General features: G+C 43.7%; 1 protein-coding gene across 1 annotated transcript in view; it reads right to left on the bottom strand.

The window, feature by feature from the left end:
* The window catches only part of LOC117250859 (neural-cadherin), a 460,454-nt gene that overhangs the window by 254,642 nt on the left and 187,777 nt on the right, over positions 1 to 18,035 (bottom strand). The window contains exon 8 of the mRNA XM_033616852.2: positions 12,072 to 12,244. Coding sequence (XP_033472743.2) covers positions 12,072 to 12,244 — 173 coding nt within the window. The remainder of the gene's footprint in view (positions 1 to 12,071; positions 12,245 to 18,035) is intronic.

The raw sequence follows: 18,035 nt of genomic DNA, 5'->3' as shown, positions 1-18,035 counted from the left end.
TAGTATCTTATTTATATCTTCATCTTTATCTCTTGTTTCCATTCATGCTGTATTTCTATTTCTACTTTGCACGGAGCATTGGAACAAAAACAATTTCCCCCCGGGGATTAATGAAGTATTCTGAATCTGAATCTGAATCTGAATCCCTTATGGAATTACTCAAACAGGTCAAAGACGGTGCTATGTGTCATAAATGCTCAGTCAGTGTTAAAAGATCAAGGGTATGTACACCAGATATTCCATACCAAACAAAAACAAAATGAGTCTAAACACAAGGAGATGCCATGATTGCTGCGCTTATCACCAATTCTGTGCTTGCATGAACTGACTCTATACAGGCGAGGAACAAGAGATTGTCTGGTTTGGTGACCTTAGCATTGCAACCCAGCTTTTGGCAGATGATGTTCTTTTGATGGCTTCATCAGACCGTGACCTTCAGCATGCACTGAGATGATTTAGCTGTGTAGCAGCTGGTATGACAGTCAGCACCTCGAAGTATAACACTGTGGTACTTCGCTGGAGATTTCAGTATCTTGAGGTCTTGCTCATGGTAAGAATAGGTGGCTTACCTCAAAGCAATGTGGGCATTGTCCCAGATTGTTGTGCCAAAGGAGAAGCTGAGTTTGAAGAAGAAAGCTCTGCATATACCAGATTATCCAAGTTCCTACCCTTACCTGTGACCATGAGAATGAAGTAAAGATGGAAATAATGAGATAGCCAATACAAGCAGTCGAAATAATTTCACTTCATGGGATGGCTGAGTTCTCCCTTAGAGAGGGTGAGGAGAAAAAAGAGTTTGGAGTGGAACTTCTGAGCAGTAAAGCAATCCAACTTTTTCTGTTACAATACTGATTTTCATAACTCAGTTCAGGGTACCAGTTGATAAAGAGAACTGATTTGATATCAGTGACTTTTTTATAGCTTAAATTTTGTAGCCTCAAAGCATAGAACACATCCGGATTATTTCCCATCTGAGGCAAGTTGTGAGCAAGGTTGGAAATAAGCACCAGCCACAAGCCAGACGCTGGTAAAATATGCAAGTAACTGCTGGATTTGCTTCACTAACCAAAAACACACACAAAAAAAAAACAACCATAAAAAAGGTAATTTATTGAATGGCTGGTAGATTTGGTAATCCACCAGCCAAAGTGGCAGGAAGACAAAAAAGTTACAAAGTTAAATATTAAAGTGCAACTTGCAGGTTAAATTTTTTTAAAAATATATACATAACCTTGTCTGAAAATTACCATATGAGAAGTTAATTCAGAATGTATTATGATTTACACGACATAACGGCACAAATTCAGAGGAAAAAATGGCTCTTTTTAGCTCCTCTTCTAAAAACGCTTTTTTTTCCCAACATCACCTGATACTACATCACGAGAGGGACTCTGCGTCCTTGACCCTGCCTCTGTCCAATGTGCAGTAGTAGGTGGTAGTGAGTCTGACCCGTAGTAAACTTGTGAGTTAGTATTTTTTCGGCTGTTAACAGTGCATTTTACCATTTGTGATTATGCCGAATTATTGTGTTTGTGCAGGTTGCAAAAACTCGAGCCTGTCAGGACATCGAGTCCACCGTTTTCTGGACAGAAAAAGGAGTGGAGTTAGTTTTCGTGCCTGGCTGCGTTTTGTGCAGGTGAAGAGGCGCGATTTCACGGCTTCATCTGTGACCAAAAACGCAGTCGTGTGCAGGGCTTAATTTGGACAGGAGGATTATGTTCCTGGCGGAACCCACCCGCCCTTGCACATACCCCCGAGGCTCGGGTCTCCCTCTCCGCGGTGAGGAAGACCCGAGCCTCGGAGAGGGAGACCTCCACGTTTGAGACAGGAGCGGGCGGCGTGAGGGTTGATGGGCAGTGTGAGGCATGTTATGTCTGGTCTGGGGGTCAGATTCTCCACCAGAGCCCAGAAGGCATCCACCTCCCTGCAGCACATACTCCACAGCTGAGGGCATGGGCTGGCAGTTCCCACACAAGCACCTATCATACAAAAAATGATCAGGAAATCTTTGTATCTCTCTCTCTCTCCCTCTCTCCCCTGCTGAAGTCAATACACCGTAATGCGGAGTTATAACACGCATAGCAAGATACGTCTGATACAAGCTGATATTTGTGCATTAGTTTCTGTTATGGGTAAGTAGCATTATCTAGCATATCTAATACTGGCAGAACTATTGGTAGCTTTTTTATAACCTAATACGTGATGGCAAAATTAATGTGATGTGAACACAGCGTTAGACATCGTTAGCTGTCGTTAGCTAATGCTGGTCGCTCACCAAGACACCTGCCCAGTTCTCCACTGGTTATTCTCACACCACAGCTCTATTTCTCTTCTGTGGCCATTATTTCTCCCAACGCTGATCTGTTCCTGGTCTCTTGGGCGCCTAGCAGGCTCATAATTATAAGCCTGTGGGCCTTCATATGCATATGAATGTACATTTTCTTTTTTTTTTTTTTTTCCTACTTGTCTGCATTGGTCTTCATAGCTTAGCGCCACTAAAGGGTGTAAGCTTCTTGTGAAGATTGATGCACTGTTAATCTTGCAGTCAAGTATTTTATACCCATAATGCGTGGTTGTGACCGTCACCCACCCTCCCTGGAGACTAGCCTAACAGCCTTTATTAGAAAAACTTCCTAATATGAGTCAGAGAGGGCCGTGATACACCAAAGTGTGTCGGGGGAAAGTAAGGAAACAAGCAAGGGGGAGGGGGCAGGTGCTTAAGTCCTGAGTTATATAGTGACAGTGCATGCGGAGAAGAAGGAGGAAAAACAAACAAACAAATAAACAAACAAACGAAAAAAAAAACAGGGGAGAAACAGGCAGTGTGGCCTTGAGGTGGTTGTGCTCCATGCAGATTATCAAAAATAAACATATACATGTCTACTATACTGTACTGAAAAACAAAAACAAAAGAGAGGTCTATACTGAACACCAAAAATGTGAGAGTCTTGGTGGAGGGGGAAAGCCCGATTGCAGAGAAGAGTTGCCAGCGCGGTGTGGCAGGTTTGAGAAGCAAGTGGGCCCCTTTTGAGTGATCCCATCGGTTCTTTGCGATGCGTCACGGAGCTGAAGTATCGAACATGCATGCGTGTATTTGAACCCTCCCAATGTGTTTATGAAAAACCATCACCAGGGTCCAGGGCCAGCCCTGCGGGGGAAGGGGGGCGGTATGGCACCCCAAGACCCCAGGAGCGCCCAGACCCCAAGACCAGGGAGCCGCAGAGGCCGCAGGACACCACGCAGGCCCAAGGACCCAGGGCGGCGATGGCCGGCACCCCCAGAGAGCCAGAGACACACCCCAGACAGGCGGGGCAGGAGGGCCCGCCCACCCACCGCCCGACGCGGACCGCCCCCACCCCCCCCCCCCAACCACCACCCGCCCCGACCACCCGCCCAAATTTCCATTCTCTCGATGAGCTTCAAGAGGTAGTCACCTGAAATGGTTTTCCAACAGTCTTGAAGGAGTTCCCAGAGGTGTTTAGCACTTGTTGGCCCCTTTGCCTTCACTCTGCGGTCCAGCTCACCCCAAACCATCTCCATTGGGTTCAGGTCCGGTGACTGTGGAGGCCAGGTCATCTGCTGCAGCACTCCATCACTCTCCTTCTTGGTCAAATAGCCCTTACACAGCCTGGAGGTGTGTTTGGGGTCATTGTCCTGTTGAAAAATAAATGATCGTCCAACTAAACGCAAACCGGATGGGATGGCATGTCGCTGCAGGATGCTGTGGTAGCCATGCTGGTTCAGTGTGCCTTCAATTTTGAATAAATCCCCAACAGTGTCACCAGCAAAACACCCCCACACCATCACACCTCCTCCTCCATGCTTCACAGTGGGAACCAGGCATGTGGAATCCATCAGTTCACCTTTTCTGCGTCTCACAAAGACACGGCGGTTGGAACCAAAGATCTCAAATTTGGACTCATCAGACCAAAGCACAGATTTCCACTGGTCTAATGTCCATTCCTTGTGTTTCTTGGCCCAAACAAATCTCTTCTGCTTGTTGCCTCTCCTTAGCAGTGGTTTCCTAGCAGCTATTTGACCATGAAGGCCTGATTCGCGCAGTCTCCTCTTAACAGTTGTTCTAGAGATGGGTCTGCTGCTAGAACTCTGTGTGGCATTCATCTAGTCTCTGATCTGAGCTGCTGTTAACTTGCCATTTCTGAGGCTGGTGACTCGGATGAACTTATCCTCAGAAGCAGAGGTGACTCTTGGTCTTCCTTTCCTGGGTCAGTCCTCATGTGTGCCAGTTTCGTTGTAGCGCTTGATGGTTTTTGCGACTCCACTTGGGGACACATTTCAAGTTTTTGCAATTTTCTGGACTGACTGACCTTCATTTCTTAAAGTAATGATGGCCACTCGTTTTTCTTTAGTTAGCTGATTGGTTCTTGCCATAATATGAATTTTAACAGTTGTCCAATAGGGCTGTCGGCTGTGTATTAACCTGACTTCTGCACAACACAATTGATGGTCCCAACCCCATTGATAAAGCAAGAAATTCCACTAATTGACCCTGATAAGGCACACCTGTGAAGTGGAAACCATTTCAGGTGACTACCTCTTGAAGCTCATGGAGAGAATGCCAAGAGTGTGCAAAGCAGTAATCAGAGCAAAGGGTGGCTATTTTGAAGAAACTAGAATATAAAACATGTTTTCAGTTATTTCACCTTTTTTTGTTAAGTACATAACTCCACATGTGTTCATTCATAGTTTTGATGCCTTCAGTGAGAATCTACAATGTAAATAGTCATGAAAATAAAGAAAACGCATTGAATGAGAAGGTGTGTCCAAACTTTTGGCCTGTACTGTATATGTTTTTGTTTTTTGTTTTAATCGAGTTTTTACATCATTTTCCTACACATTTATTCACCATGATCTCCAACCTGCAAGTTGGGCTTTAAGTTTGGTTTGTAACAAGCAGAGCTGGGTATGAGTACTTTGATTAGTTTTTGCAGTAACGAGTAACCTAACGTGTTAGTTTGCTGTTTGAGTAATCAAATACTTAAGTACATTTTCAAACACGACATCAGTTACTTCCGTTACTTTTAGAACGCTGGTCCTTCAGCTCCGAAACAGCAACAGCTGTCGTTTGGTTCTTATAATGGAGATAACATTAAACCTATCAGTCTGAAAGAAGCCACAGAGCTTGTGGCTAGCTACATGGTTGGAGAAATGCTGCCGTTGTTTACGGTGGAGTCCAAATAGGTGGAGTAGGACTCGCTGACAGACATATTTCAGACTCAGGACTTGCATTATGCCTGGTACACGCTACACGCTGGTACTCACCAATTATCCCCAGTCGTCTTTCACGACGTGTGTGATGTCATCGGGTTATTCTTGTCCTATTTTTATTACTTTCACTATTATTTCAGTCACTGTGTCTGTTCATGTGCCAGCCGAAATGTTGTTGTAGTCACCTAAAAGCGTCAGCAGATGGCAGGAGCTACATTTGAAGCGCCATACATAAACTATCAAGCTATTGGATCTTCCACAGGAAGTTCTGACAAATGTTTCAGAATAAAAGCTTATTTAGAAAATGGAGGGATTCTCTCAGCCAAGGTTATAAGGGGCTTTTAATTTAAAACAAGTGTTGAGTTTGAAATGACAGTGCGATATGTTAACTTTATAAAGACAATGGAGCGGATAAAAAGTAAATATATAAACACACAGAGGGATTAATAAATAAGGGACCATCTATAATGTAGTCTGTTTCAAATGAAGCTGGTAGCCTCTGCAGTTGTGGTGAGTAAAAGCCCCGCCGCTATTTGTTAATGTTATTACTTTATGTCCGACCGTGAGGATGTAACATTGTTTGCTAGCTTGATGCTAATGACAGTAACGTTAACTCAGCGGGTTGACAAAGTGCCTCTGCTGTTTCACACCATCATTTCCCCCTTTTACTCTGTGTGGTAACATCCCTAGAGGAAATATTAAAAATGTTGGGTTGTTGTTGTCATACAGTTGTCTACGGCAGCATATCGTTCTGTGTTTCTACTGGTCAAAGTGACGGCTGTGATGGGAGAATTGGATCTCAGTGAAGGGCAAGTGGTCCATAACTTTAATTTTGGAGACAAAAAAAATGTAGGCTTAGCGCCCTGTGGTCCATTGCCCAATAGGAAATGTAGTGGTGAATTTAGTTAGCACTATAAACAAGAAAAAGCCAGCAACATTCGGTGTCCTTCGTTGCCAACTTTTAATACCTCACTGGTACAGATGGTTAAACACACAGACCGGTTTTGACAAGTGTCTTCCTCAGTGTGGGAAAAAAGCTTTTTTCATTTGTCGAAACCGGTTTGTGTGTTTAACCGTCTGTACCAGTGAGGTATTAAAAGTTGCCAACGAAGTACACCGAGTGTTGCTGGCTTTTTCTTGTTCATACTGTTGTTCTGTTGCTGAGCACCTCCAGACTTTTTTCTTCTTTTTTGAGAGTGCGTGTTGTCTTTCTTCATTGAATTTAGTTAGCACACCACAGCAAGGTTGTTGGATAGTTGTTGTTTGTTCATGTTGTTCTGTGTATTCTGTTTTTAAATGTGTAGTCATGCATGTGGTGAGAGATTCATTGTCTTGTGTGTTCTGCCCTCCCTTTCCTACACAGTTTAGTATAAATGTTAAACCTCTGTATTTTTTGCTACTAAAAATATAACTCTGATTACAGCCTTGCAGTTCAATGCTTCTGCAAATTAGTCAAGATGCAGTTAACATCCATATCTGCCCAGACTCATATAACAGAATCAGAATCAGAAATACTTTATTGATCCCCCAGGGGAAATTGTTGTGTTACAGGTGCTCCTTGCAAGATACATGAAAAAATAAAAAATTTAAACAATAGTATTTACAAATATATAGTTAAAATAAACAGGAATTATTAATAAAAATGAAATGGGGTTATTGCACAAGTTACATTAGATTATTGCAGTGTGTGAAAAAGTCTCAGGGCCACTCAGAGGGAGGAGTTGTACAGTTTGATGGCCACAGGCAGGAATGATTTCCTGTAGCGCTCAGTGGTACATCTTGGTGGTATGAGTCTCCCACTGAAAGTACTCTTGTGCCTGACCAGCCCATTGTGGAGTGGGTGTGAGACACTGTCCAAGAGAGTTCGTAGCTTAGACAGCATCCTCCTCTCTGACACCTCCATCAGAGAGTTACACTCCGTTCCCACAACCTCACTGGCCTTGCGGATGAGTTTGTTGAGTCTGTTGGTGTCCGCCACGATCAGCTTACTGCCCCAGCACACAACAGCGTAGAGGATAACACTGGCCACCACAGACTCATAGAAAATCCTGAGCATAGTCCGGCAGATGGTGAAGGACCTCAGTCGCCTCAGAAAATAGACAGCTCTGGCCCTTCCTGTAGAGAGCGTTAGTGTTCTTAGTCCAGTCCAGTTTATTGTCATTGTGTACCCCAAGGTACTTATAGTCCTCTACAATGTCCAACCTGACCCCCTGGATGGAAACAGGGGTCACCGGTGTCTTGGTCCTCCTCAGATCCACAGCCAGTTCCTTTGTCTTTGCCATGCTGAGCTGCAGATGGTTCTGCTCACACCATGTGACAAAGTTATCCAAAACAGCCCTGTACTCATCCTCATCACCCTTGGTGATACATCCAACTATAGCAGAGTCATCAGAAAACTTCTGAAGATGGCAGGTCTCAATGCAATAGTGAAGTCTGTGGTGTAGAGGGTGAAGAGGAAGGGAGAGAGGACAGTCCCCTGCGGGGCCCCGGTATTGCTGACCACTCTGTCTGACACACAGCGTTGCAAGCGCACATACTGTGGTCTGCCAGTCAAGTAGTCTACAATCCAGGACACCAGGGGGGCATCCAACTGCATTGCTGTCAGCTTGTCACCCAGTAGAGCTGGATGGATGGTGCTGAATGCACTAGAGAAATCAAAAAACATGACCCTCACAGTGCTCGCCGGCTTATCCAAATGGACATAGACACGGTTGAGCAGGTAGATGATGGCGTCCTCAACTCCAAGTCGGGGCTGATAGGCGTACTGGAGGGGGTCCAAATGTGGCTTGACCATGGGCCGGAGCTGCTCCAAGACGAGTCTCTCCAGGGTCTTCATGATGTGGGAGATCAATGCCACGGGTCTGTAGTCCTTGGAGCCACTGGGACGCGATGTCTTTGGCACAGGAACGAGGCAGGATGTCTTCCACAGCAAGGGGCCCCTCTGGAGACTCAGGCTCATGTTGAAGACTTGCTGAAGTACTCCACATAGCTGGGGGGCACAGGCTTTGAGCACCCTGGGGCTGACACCATCAGGGCCTGCAGCCTTATTTGAGTGGAGTCTCATCAGCTGTCTTCTCACATGGTCAGCAGTGAAGCACATTGTGGAGGTGACAACACATGGGGGAGGGGTGTAGTCCTCATGATGGAGAGTGCAGTCAGTCTGGCCACGGGGGGAGGAGGTGTGAGGAGGAGGAGGGCTCAGGCAGGAGGCTGTTGGGGTGTGAGAGGGAGGAGTGCGGGAGGAGGGCAGAGTGGGAGATGCTTGACCAAGACAGACAGCAGAAGAGTCAGGGGGGGATGGGCAGGGCCAGTAGTGTCAAATCTGTTACAAAACAGATTCAGCTCATTGGCCCTGTCCACGCTGCCTTCAACTCTTCCGTGGTTGTTGGTCCTGAAGCCAGTGATAGTCCTCATTCCACTCCAGACCTCTCTCATGTTGTTCTGCTGGAGTTTCTTCTCCAGCTTCCTCCTGTACCTCTCCTTAACCTCCCTTATCTTCATCTTCAGCTCCCCCTGTATTGTTCTCACCTCCTCCCTGTTACCAGCTCTGAAGGCCCTCTTCTTTGTGTTGAGAATGGCTTTGATGTCCTTTGTTACCCACGGTTTGTTATTTGGGTAACATTGGACAGTCCTGGCTGGGACAGTGGAGTCCACACAGAAGCTGATGTAGTCCGTGATGCACTCTGTGAGCCCGTCGATGTCCTCCCCATGTGGCTCACAGAGTGCCTGCCAGTCTGTCACCCCAAAACAGCCCTGCAGTGTCTCATAAGCCTCCTCCGACCATCTCCTCACTGTCCTCATGGTCGCAGGCTGTGCTCTTGACTAGTGGTACATAGCAGGGGTTGAGGTGCACCAGGTTGTGATCTGACCTACCCAGAGGGGGGAGGGGGAGCAGCTGTATGCATCCTTGGCGTTTGCATATAGCAAGTCCAGTGTTCTCTTCTCTCTGGTAGGACAGCTCACATACTGTGTAAATGTGGGCAAAGTTGTTTCCATGGTGACATGGTTGAAGTCACCCGAGATAGCTATGAAGGCACTCGGGTGTTTAGTCTGCAGACGGGGTATGGCGGAGTGAATGACGTCACATGCCGACGTCGGGTTGGCAGAGGGGGGATGTAAACAGTTACAATAATGGCATGTGAAAACTCCCTGGGCAAATAATATGGCCTGAGTCCAACAGCAAACAGTTCAATGTCCGGGCAACAGATTTGTTCGTTAATGGAAATATGGTCAGGACTGCACCAGTGGTTATTTACTAGAACGGCAAACGTCCCTCCTTTGAGCTTACCGCTCTCGGTGCAGTCCCGGTTGGCCTGAACAGTCTGAAAGCCACTGATGGAGACGTTGTTGTTGGGAATGTCCTGGTGAAGCCATGACTCAGTGAAGCACATCAGGCTACATTCCTGGTACTCCTTCTGACTCCTGGCGACCGGTGTTAGCTCGTCCATCTTATTTGCCAGCGACCTCATGTTGCCCATGATGAGAGAGGGGAGACATGGCTTATATCTTCTCTTCTCCATAAGCCTCCGTTGTCTCAACCCTGCTTTTTTCCACCGCTGTTTCCTTCCTCCCCTGCATCCTATGTGTGTTTTCCTCCACAATTCAGCTGGTATATCTGATGTTCCGATTGCTAAGTCGGCCGGCCTCAGCGCGATCAGCTGATCTCTGGAGTAAACAATGTGGCCATGAAGTTGTTGGGCAATGGTGCCGGGTCCGAATGAAAAAAGTAATTCCAGAGTGAGGAAAACGAGCACAACTCTCTCAATCAGCATGTTTGGAGAGGGTGCAGTTTCAAAATGCCAGTCGCAAAAAATCAAGCACAAATACCTAACTTAATAAAGCAAAAAAGTAGGAAAACTAAGAAAACAAGCAGGAGCGACTGCAACAGGCTGCACGCGTGGGCGCATGCGCACTACTAACAGTGATATTGAAGCCTTTGAATGAATTTAATGAAAGGTATTAGGTGTATTATTTGCAAAATAGAAGTTACCACATACTGACATGTATAATTCCTGTAAATGATTCCCAGTGAGAAAAATACTGTTATGGTGCTGACTAGTGACCAGAAAAGTGTTTTTGCAAAAGACTATAATGTCTCAGGGAAGTTCAACTCTGACTTTGGGATATAAAATGTTATCACTTCATATTCATCCTATTAGACATTTTTGTAAAAAATTATAATTGGCGTATTAATTCTTGAGTTATGGCCAAAAATGTGTTTTGTAAGGTCACAGTGACCTTTGACCACCAAAATCTGGCCAGTGTGTCTTTGAGTCCAAGTGGATGTTTGTGTGAAATTTGAACAAATTCCTTCTAGGCATTTCTAAGATATTGCATTGGGGAGAATGGGACAACTGGAGGGACCAATGGATGGACAAACAACCAAACAATGCCTCCAGCCACAGCCGTTTCCAGGGTGGAGATATAACAATGTATGTGGATAAACCCATATTACAGCAGCTCAGAGGGGTATTGAAGGTTAATAAATGTAGTCAGTGTCTGTTTGTGTCTGTAGTGTGACATCTGTACCACTGGGAAAAACAGGATCATGCTATATCCGAGAGATCTTGCCTCCCTGTATCTCTACCTCTTGGTGGTTGTCTCTTGCTCCCTCTGTCTTGGTTCACTGATCCAACTCTGAGTTCCAGAGAGGCCACAGTGCGTTATAAGATTGGGCATCAAAACAAGATAAAAGGGCCTTTCTGCTTCAGTGTCCTGCTGCTGGCTGCCAGCGACAGAGGACACACCAACTACCGTTGGATGTCTTTACTAACTGAGAAACCAACACTCAGCCTCTTTTTACTTCTCTGTCTGTCTTTTTCCCTCAGTTTATTTTTCCACTTTTGACCAAGGACACACAGTTGAACAGCTGTTTGTCCAGTGTTTTCTCCTATAAGTTGTTTGGGTTTTTTTGTATTTGTATTGTATTTTTCATCTGCTTCATTTGTTGTTGTTGTTTTTTATCTTCAGTTATCTGTTTTTATTTCTATTTATTTTTTAATTCTCTTTTTGACTCAGAAGAGGCATGGTGAATGGAAGGTCAGGGGTTTATATGTCCATTGCAATCAGCATCGTGCCCACACAAAGAAACGAATGAATCATAGACTAGCAGTGTGGTGCCAGCAGGAGATTCCTGGGAGAGACAATTGAGCATACAGAGCACATGAAATGCTGTGGACCAAGAATCCCTCTCTTCTCCTATTTTTCTCTTCTCTCTTTTCTCTTGGCTCTCATCTTGCCATCCGCCCCTCTGTTTCTTCCTGCTACGAGGTGAAGAAGCAAGGGAAACACTTGGTGCTCACTTTCCCCCAAGAGAGAGTGAGTGAGGTTTACTCAGCCAAGCCAGTGCTCCTAATCTTGGCTCGCGATACCTCGAGGGGCTTGAAAAGTCACCTCATTTAAAATTGAGACATGGCTAGAAAAAAGGTGGAGACATAGCGCTTCCAGAGTGGGTCGGTCGGGATTTCTCCCACATCCCTCAAAGCTTTAATTAAAAGACCGAGATGATGTAGGAGAGAGACGAGAGAGCAGAGACGAGGGTCAAGTCTGCTAATCGCTACTCCAGAGAGGAAAGATAGAGGCTAATAAATAGAGGACGTAGACAGACAAAGAGAGGGAGACAGAGCAGTGATGGAGGAGAGTTACATGGGCTAGACTGAGACAGAAAAAGGGAACTAGTAAAGAAGATGATACGGTGAAAAGTCATTGAGATATATTGAAGAGACCAGAAAGAAGAGCAAAAACTTGCATGGCAATCAGGAGGGCACACACAGAAGCACAAGCAGATAATGAGTAAGACTAAACAAGGTTTAATGATGTGAGTGTGCCTTTGCTTGTCTTACCTTCTCAAAGACAGGCTTGTTGTTATTCACATCGTCCACTCCAACGATGACCTGTGCTGTGGATGACAAGGCCTGAGGTCCGCCTGAAGCATTGTCATCCGTTGCTGTAACATTGAGAACATATTCAACGCCCTGAAGGTGAGGGGGCGGGCTTGAGCGCAGACGGATCAAACCTGTAACCAAACATAAGGATAGCAGTGGTTAACACACACTCAATCAGCTATTATTTATAGAACATTAGTGAGTACTTATTGTCCACATGTTTAACTTGACTGCAATTATTAAAATTGGGTTTACCACATGTTTACCAGATATGGTAATGAAGCCCAGAGGTTTCTTTGCATAGCGGACTTTCTGGCGCCACCAAAGAGGCTTTAGCCGATGGCGAAGGAAAATCACCAGCCCCAAAATGGTAAAAACTGAGACTGAAAATATCAATACCAATCCCATCCTAATGTGTCTAAGAGCAATTTCTCAAACAACTATTGAACAAGCAGAACATAATCTTAAATAACTTAAAAATAACTTTCAAGCAGTCAATTCCTCTTTCATCCACAGCGGCTATACTTAACACATGCGGCTGGGACTGGGTAAGCAAGCTAAGCTGTATTGTTCTGACTGAGCCTTAACGCTCTGGCTTTTATAGTAAAAGCTGTTTTAGTTCCAGTGAAAATCTGAGAAAGCCTGAACTACAACCACTGCATGCTTTTTCCATTATGTCCTGCCTGCTGTTTCCTTTGCCTAAACCAAACAGAGTATTTCCATTAGGTTAGAACATCTTTAGCATGACAATCTCCTGTTATATGCTACAGTACATGTATGAACTCCAAAATACTCAGTCTGGACCTGATTCTCCGGACGCTGTAACACTGACAGACACTGACCACCTTCCTCCTCCCAAACCCACACAGCTCTCCCTCAAATTCCCTTCAAATGTTATAATAAAATTATTTTTTAACAGTTTTGTTAATTAGGTTTCATATACTCATGCGTAATAGATGATTCTATTTATCAAATGGCCACAAACAGAAAAAAGAAATGCATAGATCCCTTCCCTGAAGCTATTACAGACTAGGGCTGTCAAAATTGCTCAAAAATGACGTTCGAATATTCCTTCTAAAAATAACTCATAGGTTTGAACCATTCAAATTTTTTTTTTTTTTCGCTTCATGTCCACAAGAGGGCAAACTAATACAAGGAAACATACTTGTATATGTATTAATACAAGGAAACATAACTACTTGTAGGTGTTTTTATTTCAACATAAACATTTACATACCTACACATTAAAACACATAAAACAATTATCTATAACATTACGTTATAAACGACTGCGGACCTCTCGCTCACCCCCCCTTTCTGACCCGTGGCCACACCGCCCGCGGAAGCGCTGCGAATAGCCTTGAAGCCCCGGACCGTGACCTGCTCGTTCCCTGCAGCGATCGTTTGGGCGTCTGGTCTATTTTCTGCGCGAGCCACGAGCAAATGTGTCAAGCCAGGTGACGGAGACAACAGCTGGGAACAGAACCACTTGTCGACCAGCGTGGAGAAATGCGCGTCTGATGCCAACACCCACTCGCAAAGAGGACAGCTGCGGTGGTGTTTTTTTTCCCTCCACACTCGAATATCAATTTTCACATTCGAAGGTCCATTTTTTTTTCAAATTTGAATTTAAATTCGAATTTTTAATATTCGTTGACAGCCCTATTACAGACCATGGGTTGTTGACGACGTACCACGACAGAGAACACCTGGGTAATTCAAAATCTTGTGTTTAGTCAAAAGTGTTTACCAAATGACTGTAGCATAATGGTTTGTTTATGGCCCCACTGCAGCTTATGTTTCCTGTCTATATCTTAACCATCCATCTATCAAATAAAGAATGAAAATGGCAACAAAAAAAATCTTACAATGTTCCGTTTACAAACACCTTTTGTTTAAGGGGAAGCCACATTATCCATTATAACTGTATGAGTGAATGCTATCAAGAGAGCAGTGATCACATCTCTGCCAAACTTCCAGTCAGGTTTTGATGTACAAAAATTTCAGAATCAAGCGAGGCTAATATTTGAGCATTGTAGATATTTGTCAAAATAAATTACCGATCTTATTTTAGCAACAGATTTATGTTGAGGTTTAGTGCAATCCTTAAAAATGTAATGCAGTTTATAGACCCTACCAATTTCATTGACTGCCTCAAATTCTGGATTGACATCAACAGCACAGCCTTTACAATAATTGGTGCTCATACTTCATATAGGCAAGATCAAGGCTCAGCTAACAAACAAGAAGAGGATGTCTTACATAAAAACCAACTGCTTTAACAAGAAAAAAAAGATTGAGAGTAAACAAAAGCACAGGTGTTTCTATGTCCCTCATATTCAATCCTACAAGTCTCTTTGATGAAGTGGAACACTTAAACACACACATATAGTGGTTGTGATTTCGAATGGAGGGAAAAGTGGTTAGAGCAGGTGAGTAGTGCAGAAGCCAGAAACTGCACTCAACTCATATTATTTTATAATAAGACTGAAAAATAATCATCAAAATCCTTGTAGTCGATTGAAGGGTGAGTCTAGTTCTTTTGAAGTGGGGTTGTATAAGGTCCTTATCCATAGTCGGTGTAACACCTACAGTGGAAGTCAGTCTGCACTCTCCCAGACTGGAGAAGCTGCAGGATTGTCAACATGAAAGCTAAGCAATGCAATGCTGTGGACAGGCTAAGCAACAGTATGTTTTATAGTGCACGCTGTATTTAGAATATTTTCACTGCTTTACATTGCTGTCAGACAGCATTTCTGTTGGGGAACTGAGGCCATTACAGCTCTCTCTTCAAAACCAGACTCCATCAAGTAAAAAAACGTTATTTAAAAGTTTACAAAGCACTCACATCCAAATGCTGAAAACTAGAAGCTGGACAAGAGATCATGCAAGAAATGAAAAAGCAAATTGTCTGATGAAAAGCGTGAAGCTCAAAATGTCACCTCGGTGGTAATTTAATTAAATATTTATGGGACCATAGTCTAGTGAGCAGACTCTGTTTTTCATCTCTTAAAAAAACAGTGAATTAACAATGCTAAACATAGGAGCTGCTGTTCAATCGCTGCCTCTACTAGTTAGTTCATTTGTGTTATTGTGTGACTTTGCTGTTTAAAAGGGTTAGTCCGAATTCACCAAAGTCGCAAAATAACACAAACTGACTAACTGAAAGACACAGCAGTGGGCCAGTGGCGCCTGTGTTCAGCAAGCCAAAATAACTGTTTTTGTCAATTGAGTCTGATGGCTTTGATGAGAGCATAGGTGAGAAAGTGAAGACTTTAATGGCGTTACCATCAGAATGGGCTGTCAGATGGCAAGGTAAAGCGGTGCACATACAGTACAGGCCAAAAGTTTGGACACACCTTCTCATTCAATGCGTTTTCTTTATTTTCATGACTATTTACATTGTAGATTCTCACTGAAGGCATCAAAACTATAAATGAACACATGTGGAGTTATGTACTTAACAAAAAAAGGTGAAATAACTGAAAACATGTTTTATATTCTAGTTTCTTCAAAATAGCCACCCTTTGCTCTGATTACTGCTTTGCACACTCTTGGCATTCTCTCCATGAGCTTCAAGAGGTAGTCACCTGAAATGGTTTCCACTTCACAGGTGTGCCTTATCAGGGTTAATTAGTGGAATTTCTTGCTTTATCAATGGGGTTGGGACCATCAGTTGTGTTGTGCAGAAGTCAGGTTAATACACAGCCGACAGCCCTATTGGACAACTGTTAAAATTCATATTATGGCAAGAACCAATCAGCTAACTAAAGAAAAACCAGTGGCCATCATTACTTTAAGAAATGAAGGTCAGTCAGTCCGGAAAATTGCAAAAACTTTAAATGTGTCCCCAAGTGGAGTCGCAAAAACCATCAAGCGCTACAACGAAACTGGCACACATGAGGACCGACCCAGGAAAGGAAGACCAAGAGTCACCTCTGCTTCTGAGGATAAGTTCATCCGAGTCACCAGCCTCAGAAATGGCAAGTTAACAGCAGCTCAGATCAGAGACCAGATGAATGCCACACAGAGTTCTAGCAGCAGACCCATCTCTAGAACAACTGTTAAGAGGAGACTGCGCCAATCAGGCCTTCATGGTCAAATAGCTGCTAGGAAACCACTGCTAAGGAGAGGCAACAAGCAGAAGAGATTTGTTTGGGCCAAGAAACACAAGGAATGGACATTAGACCAGTGGAAATCTGTGCTTTGGTCTGATGAGTCCAAATTTGAGATCTTTGGTTCCAACCGCCGTGTCTTTGTGAGACGCAGAAAAGGTGAACGGATGGATTCCACATGCCTGGTTCCCACTGTGAAGCATGGAGGAGGAGGTGTGATGGTGTGGGGGTGTTTTGCTGGTGACACTGTTGGGGATTTATTCAAAATTGAAGGCACACTGAACCAGCATGGCTACCACAGCATCCTGCAGCGACATGCCATCCCATCCGGTTTGCGTTTAGTTGGACGATCATTTATTTTTCAACAGGACAATGACCCCAAATACACCTCCAGGCTGTGTAAGGGCTATTTGACCAAGAAGGAGAGTGATGGAGTGCTGCGGCAGATGACCTGGCCTCCACAGTCACCGGACCTGAACCCAATCGAGATGGTTTGGGGTGAGCTGGACCGCAGAGTGAAGGCAAAGGGGCCAACAAGTGCTAAACACCTCTGGGAACTCCTTCAAGACTGTTGGAAAACCATTTCAGGTGACTACCTCTTGAAGCTCATGGAGAGAATGCCAAGAGTGTGCAAAGCAGTAATCAGAGCAAAGGGTGGCTATTTTGAAGAAACTAGAATATAAAACATGTTTTCAGTTATTTCACCTTTTTTTGTTAAGTACATAACTCCACATGTGTTCATTCATAGTTTTGATGCCTTCAGTGAGAATCTACAATGTAAATAGTCATGAAAATAAAGAAAATGCATAGAATGAGAAGGTGTGTCCAAACTTTTGGCCTGTACTGTATTCTCGATAAAGCACACACTTAAACTGTTACAGCTTTTTTAGTTTAGGTGGGTGTTGCTGACCCCTCCACAGCAATAGATTGCGAAGCTTCTGTGTTGGTACTCCTGCCTGCTTCTCCAAAGTGGGGGCTAGCCAACAGACATTAACTGTATGTAATACACTGAATGAATAATTACACCATAAAACCCCTCTTCAAATGATCCTAACTATCCCTTTAAATCATAATCTTACCAACAACAGATGGTAACATTTAGCTATATGAATATAGTCTCATAATCATAGAGGTTATAGGACAGTTTAATATGAGACACCTATCTACTTAGTAGAGAATGTTGTTACTGTTTTGTACTGTAAAGTGGAGCAGTTTGTCATTATAAATGTGGTGAAAATTGGCTTCTACATGCTAAAGTGCCACCTAGGTTTGAAATCATCAGTCGACCATGACCAGAAATCTGCACAGTTTTACCAACCACCCTTATTAAATAACAAAAAAAGTTCTGATGATTAAAATTAACAACCTGTGAGAGCTATATTTCAGACACGCTTTATTCTTTATTAGGGGAAAAGGTCGTTTTCATAACCATGGTTTGATGTGTCCTTTTCTACTTTGTTTCAGTGTATTTTTGCGGAAAATTACAGAACACGTGGAAATGCTTTGAAAACAATTGGACTCTGTCATCATTACAGAGTTTCAAGAATAAAAAAATACAACTTTAAACCTGACACAGCATCACTTGCTAAAATGAGCATGATTGTAAGAGCTCTCCACATATGCAAGAAAATGACCCCTCTAGGAAGAAAGAAATGCAAAATGAATGAAAAACATTAATTTTTCTGTTCTGTGTTTGCAGTGGACACAGGGCTCATGGCAACCTCATGCTAAAAAAATCTAAGTGAAGTGATGAAATAATCCACACAATCAACATGATACTGGGAAGAAGTGAGAAGAAGGTTGAGAA

Source organism: Epinephelus lanceolatus, chromosome 2, assembly GCF_041903045.1.
Source record: "Epinephelus lanceolatus isolate andai-2023 chromosome 2, ASM4190304v1, whole genome shotgun sequence".
Classification (NCBI taxonomy): Eukaryota; Metazoa; Chordata; class Actinopteri; order Perciformes; family Serranidae; genus Epinephelus; species Epinephelus lanceolatus.
This window is presented reverse-complemented; position numbering and strand designations above follow the sequence as displayed.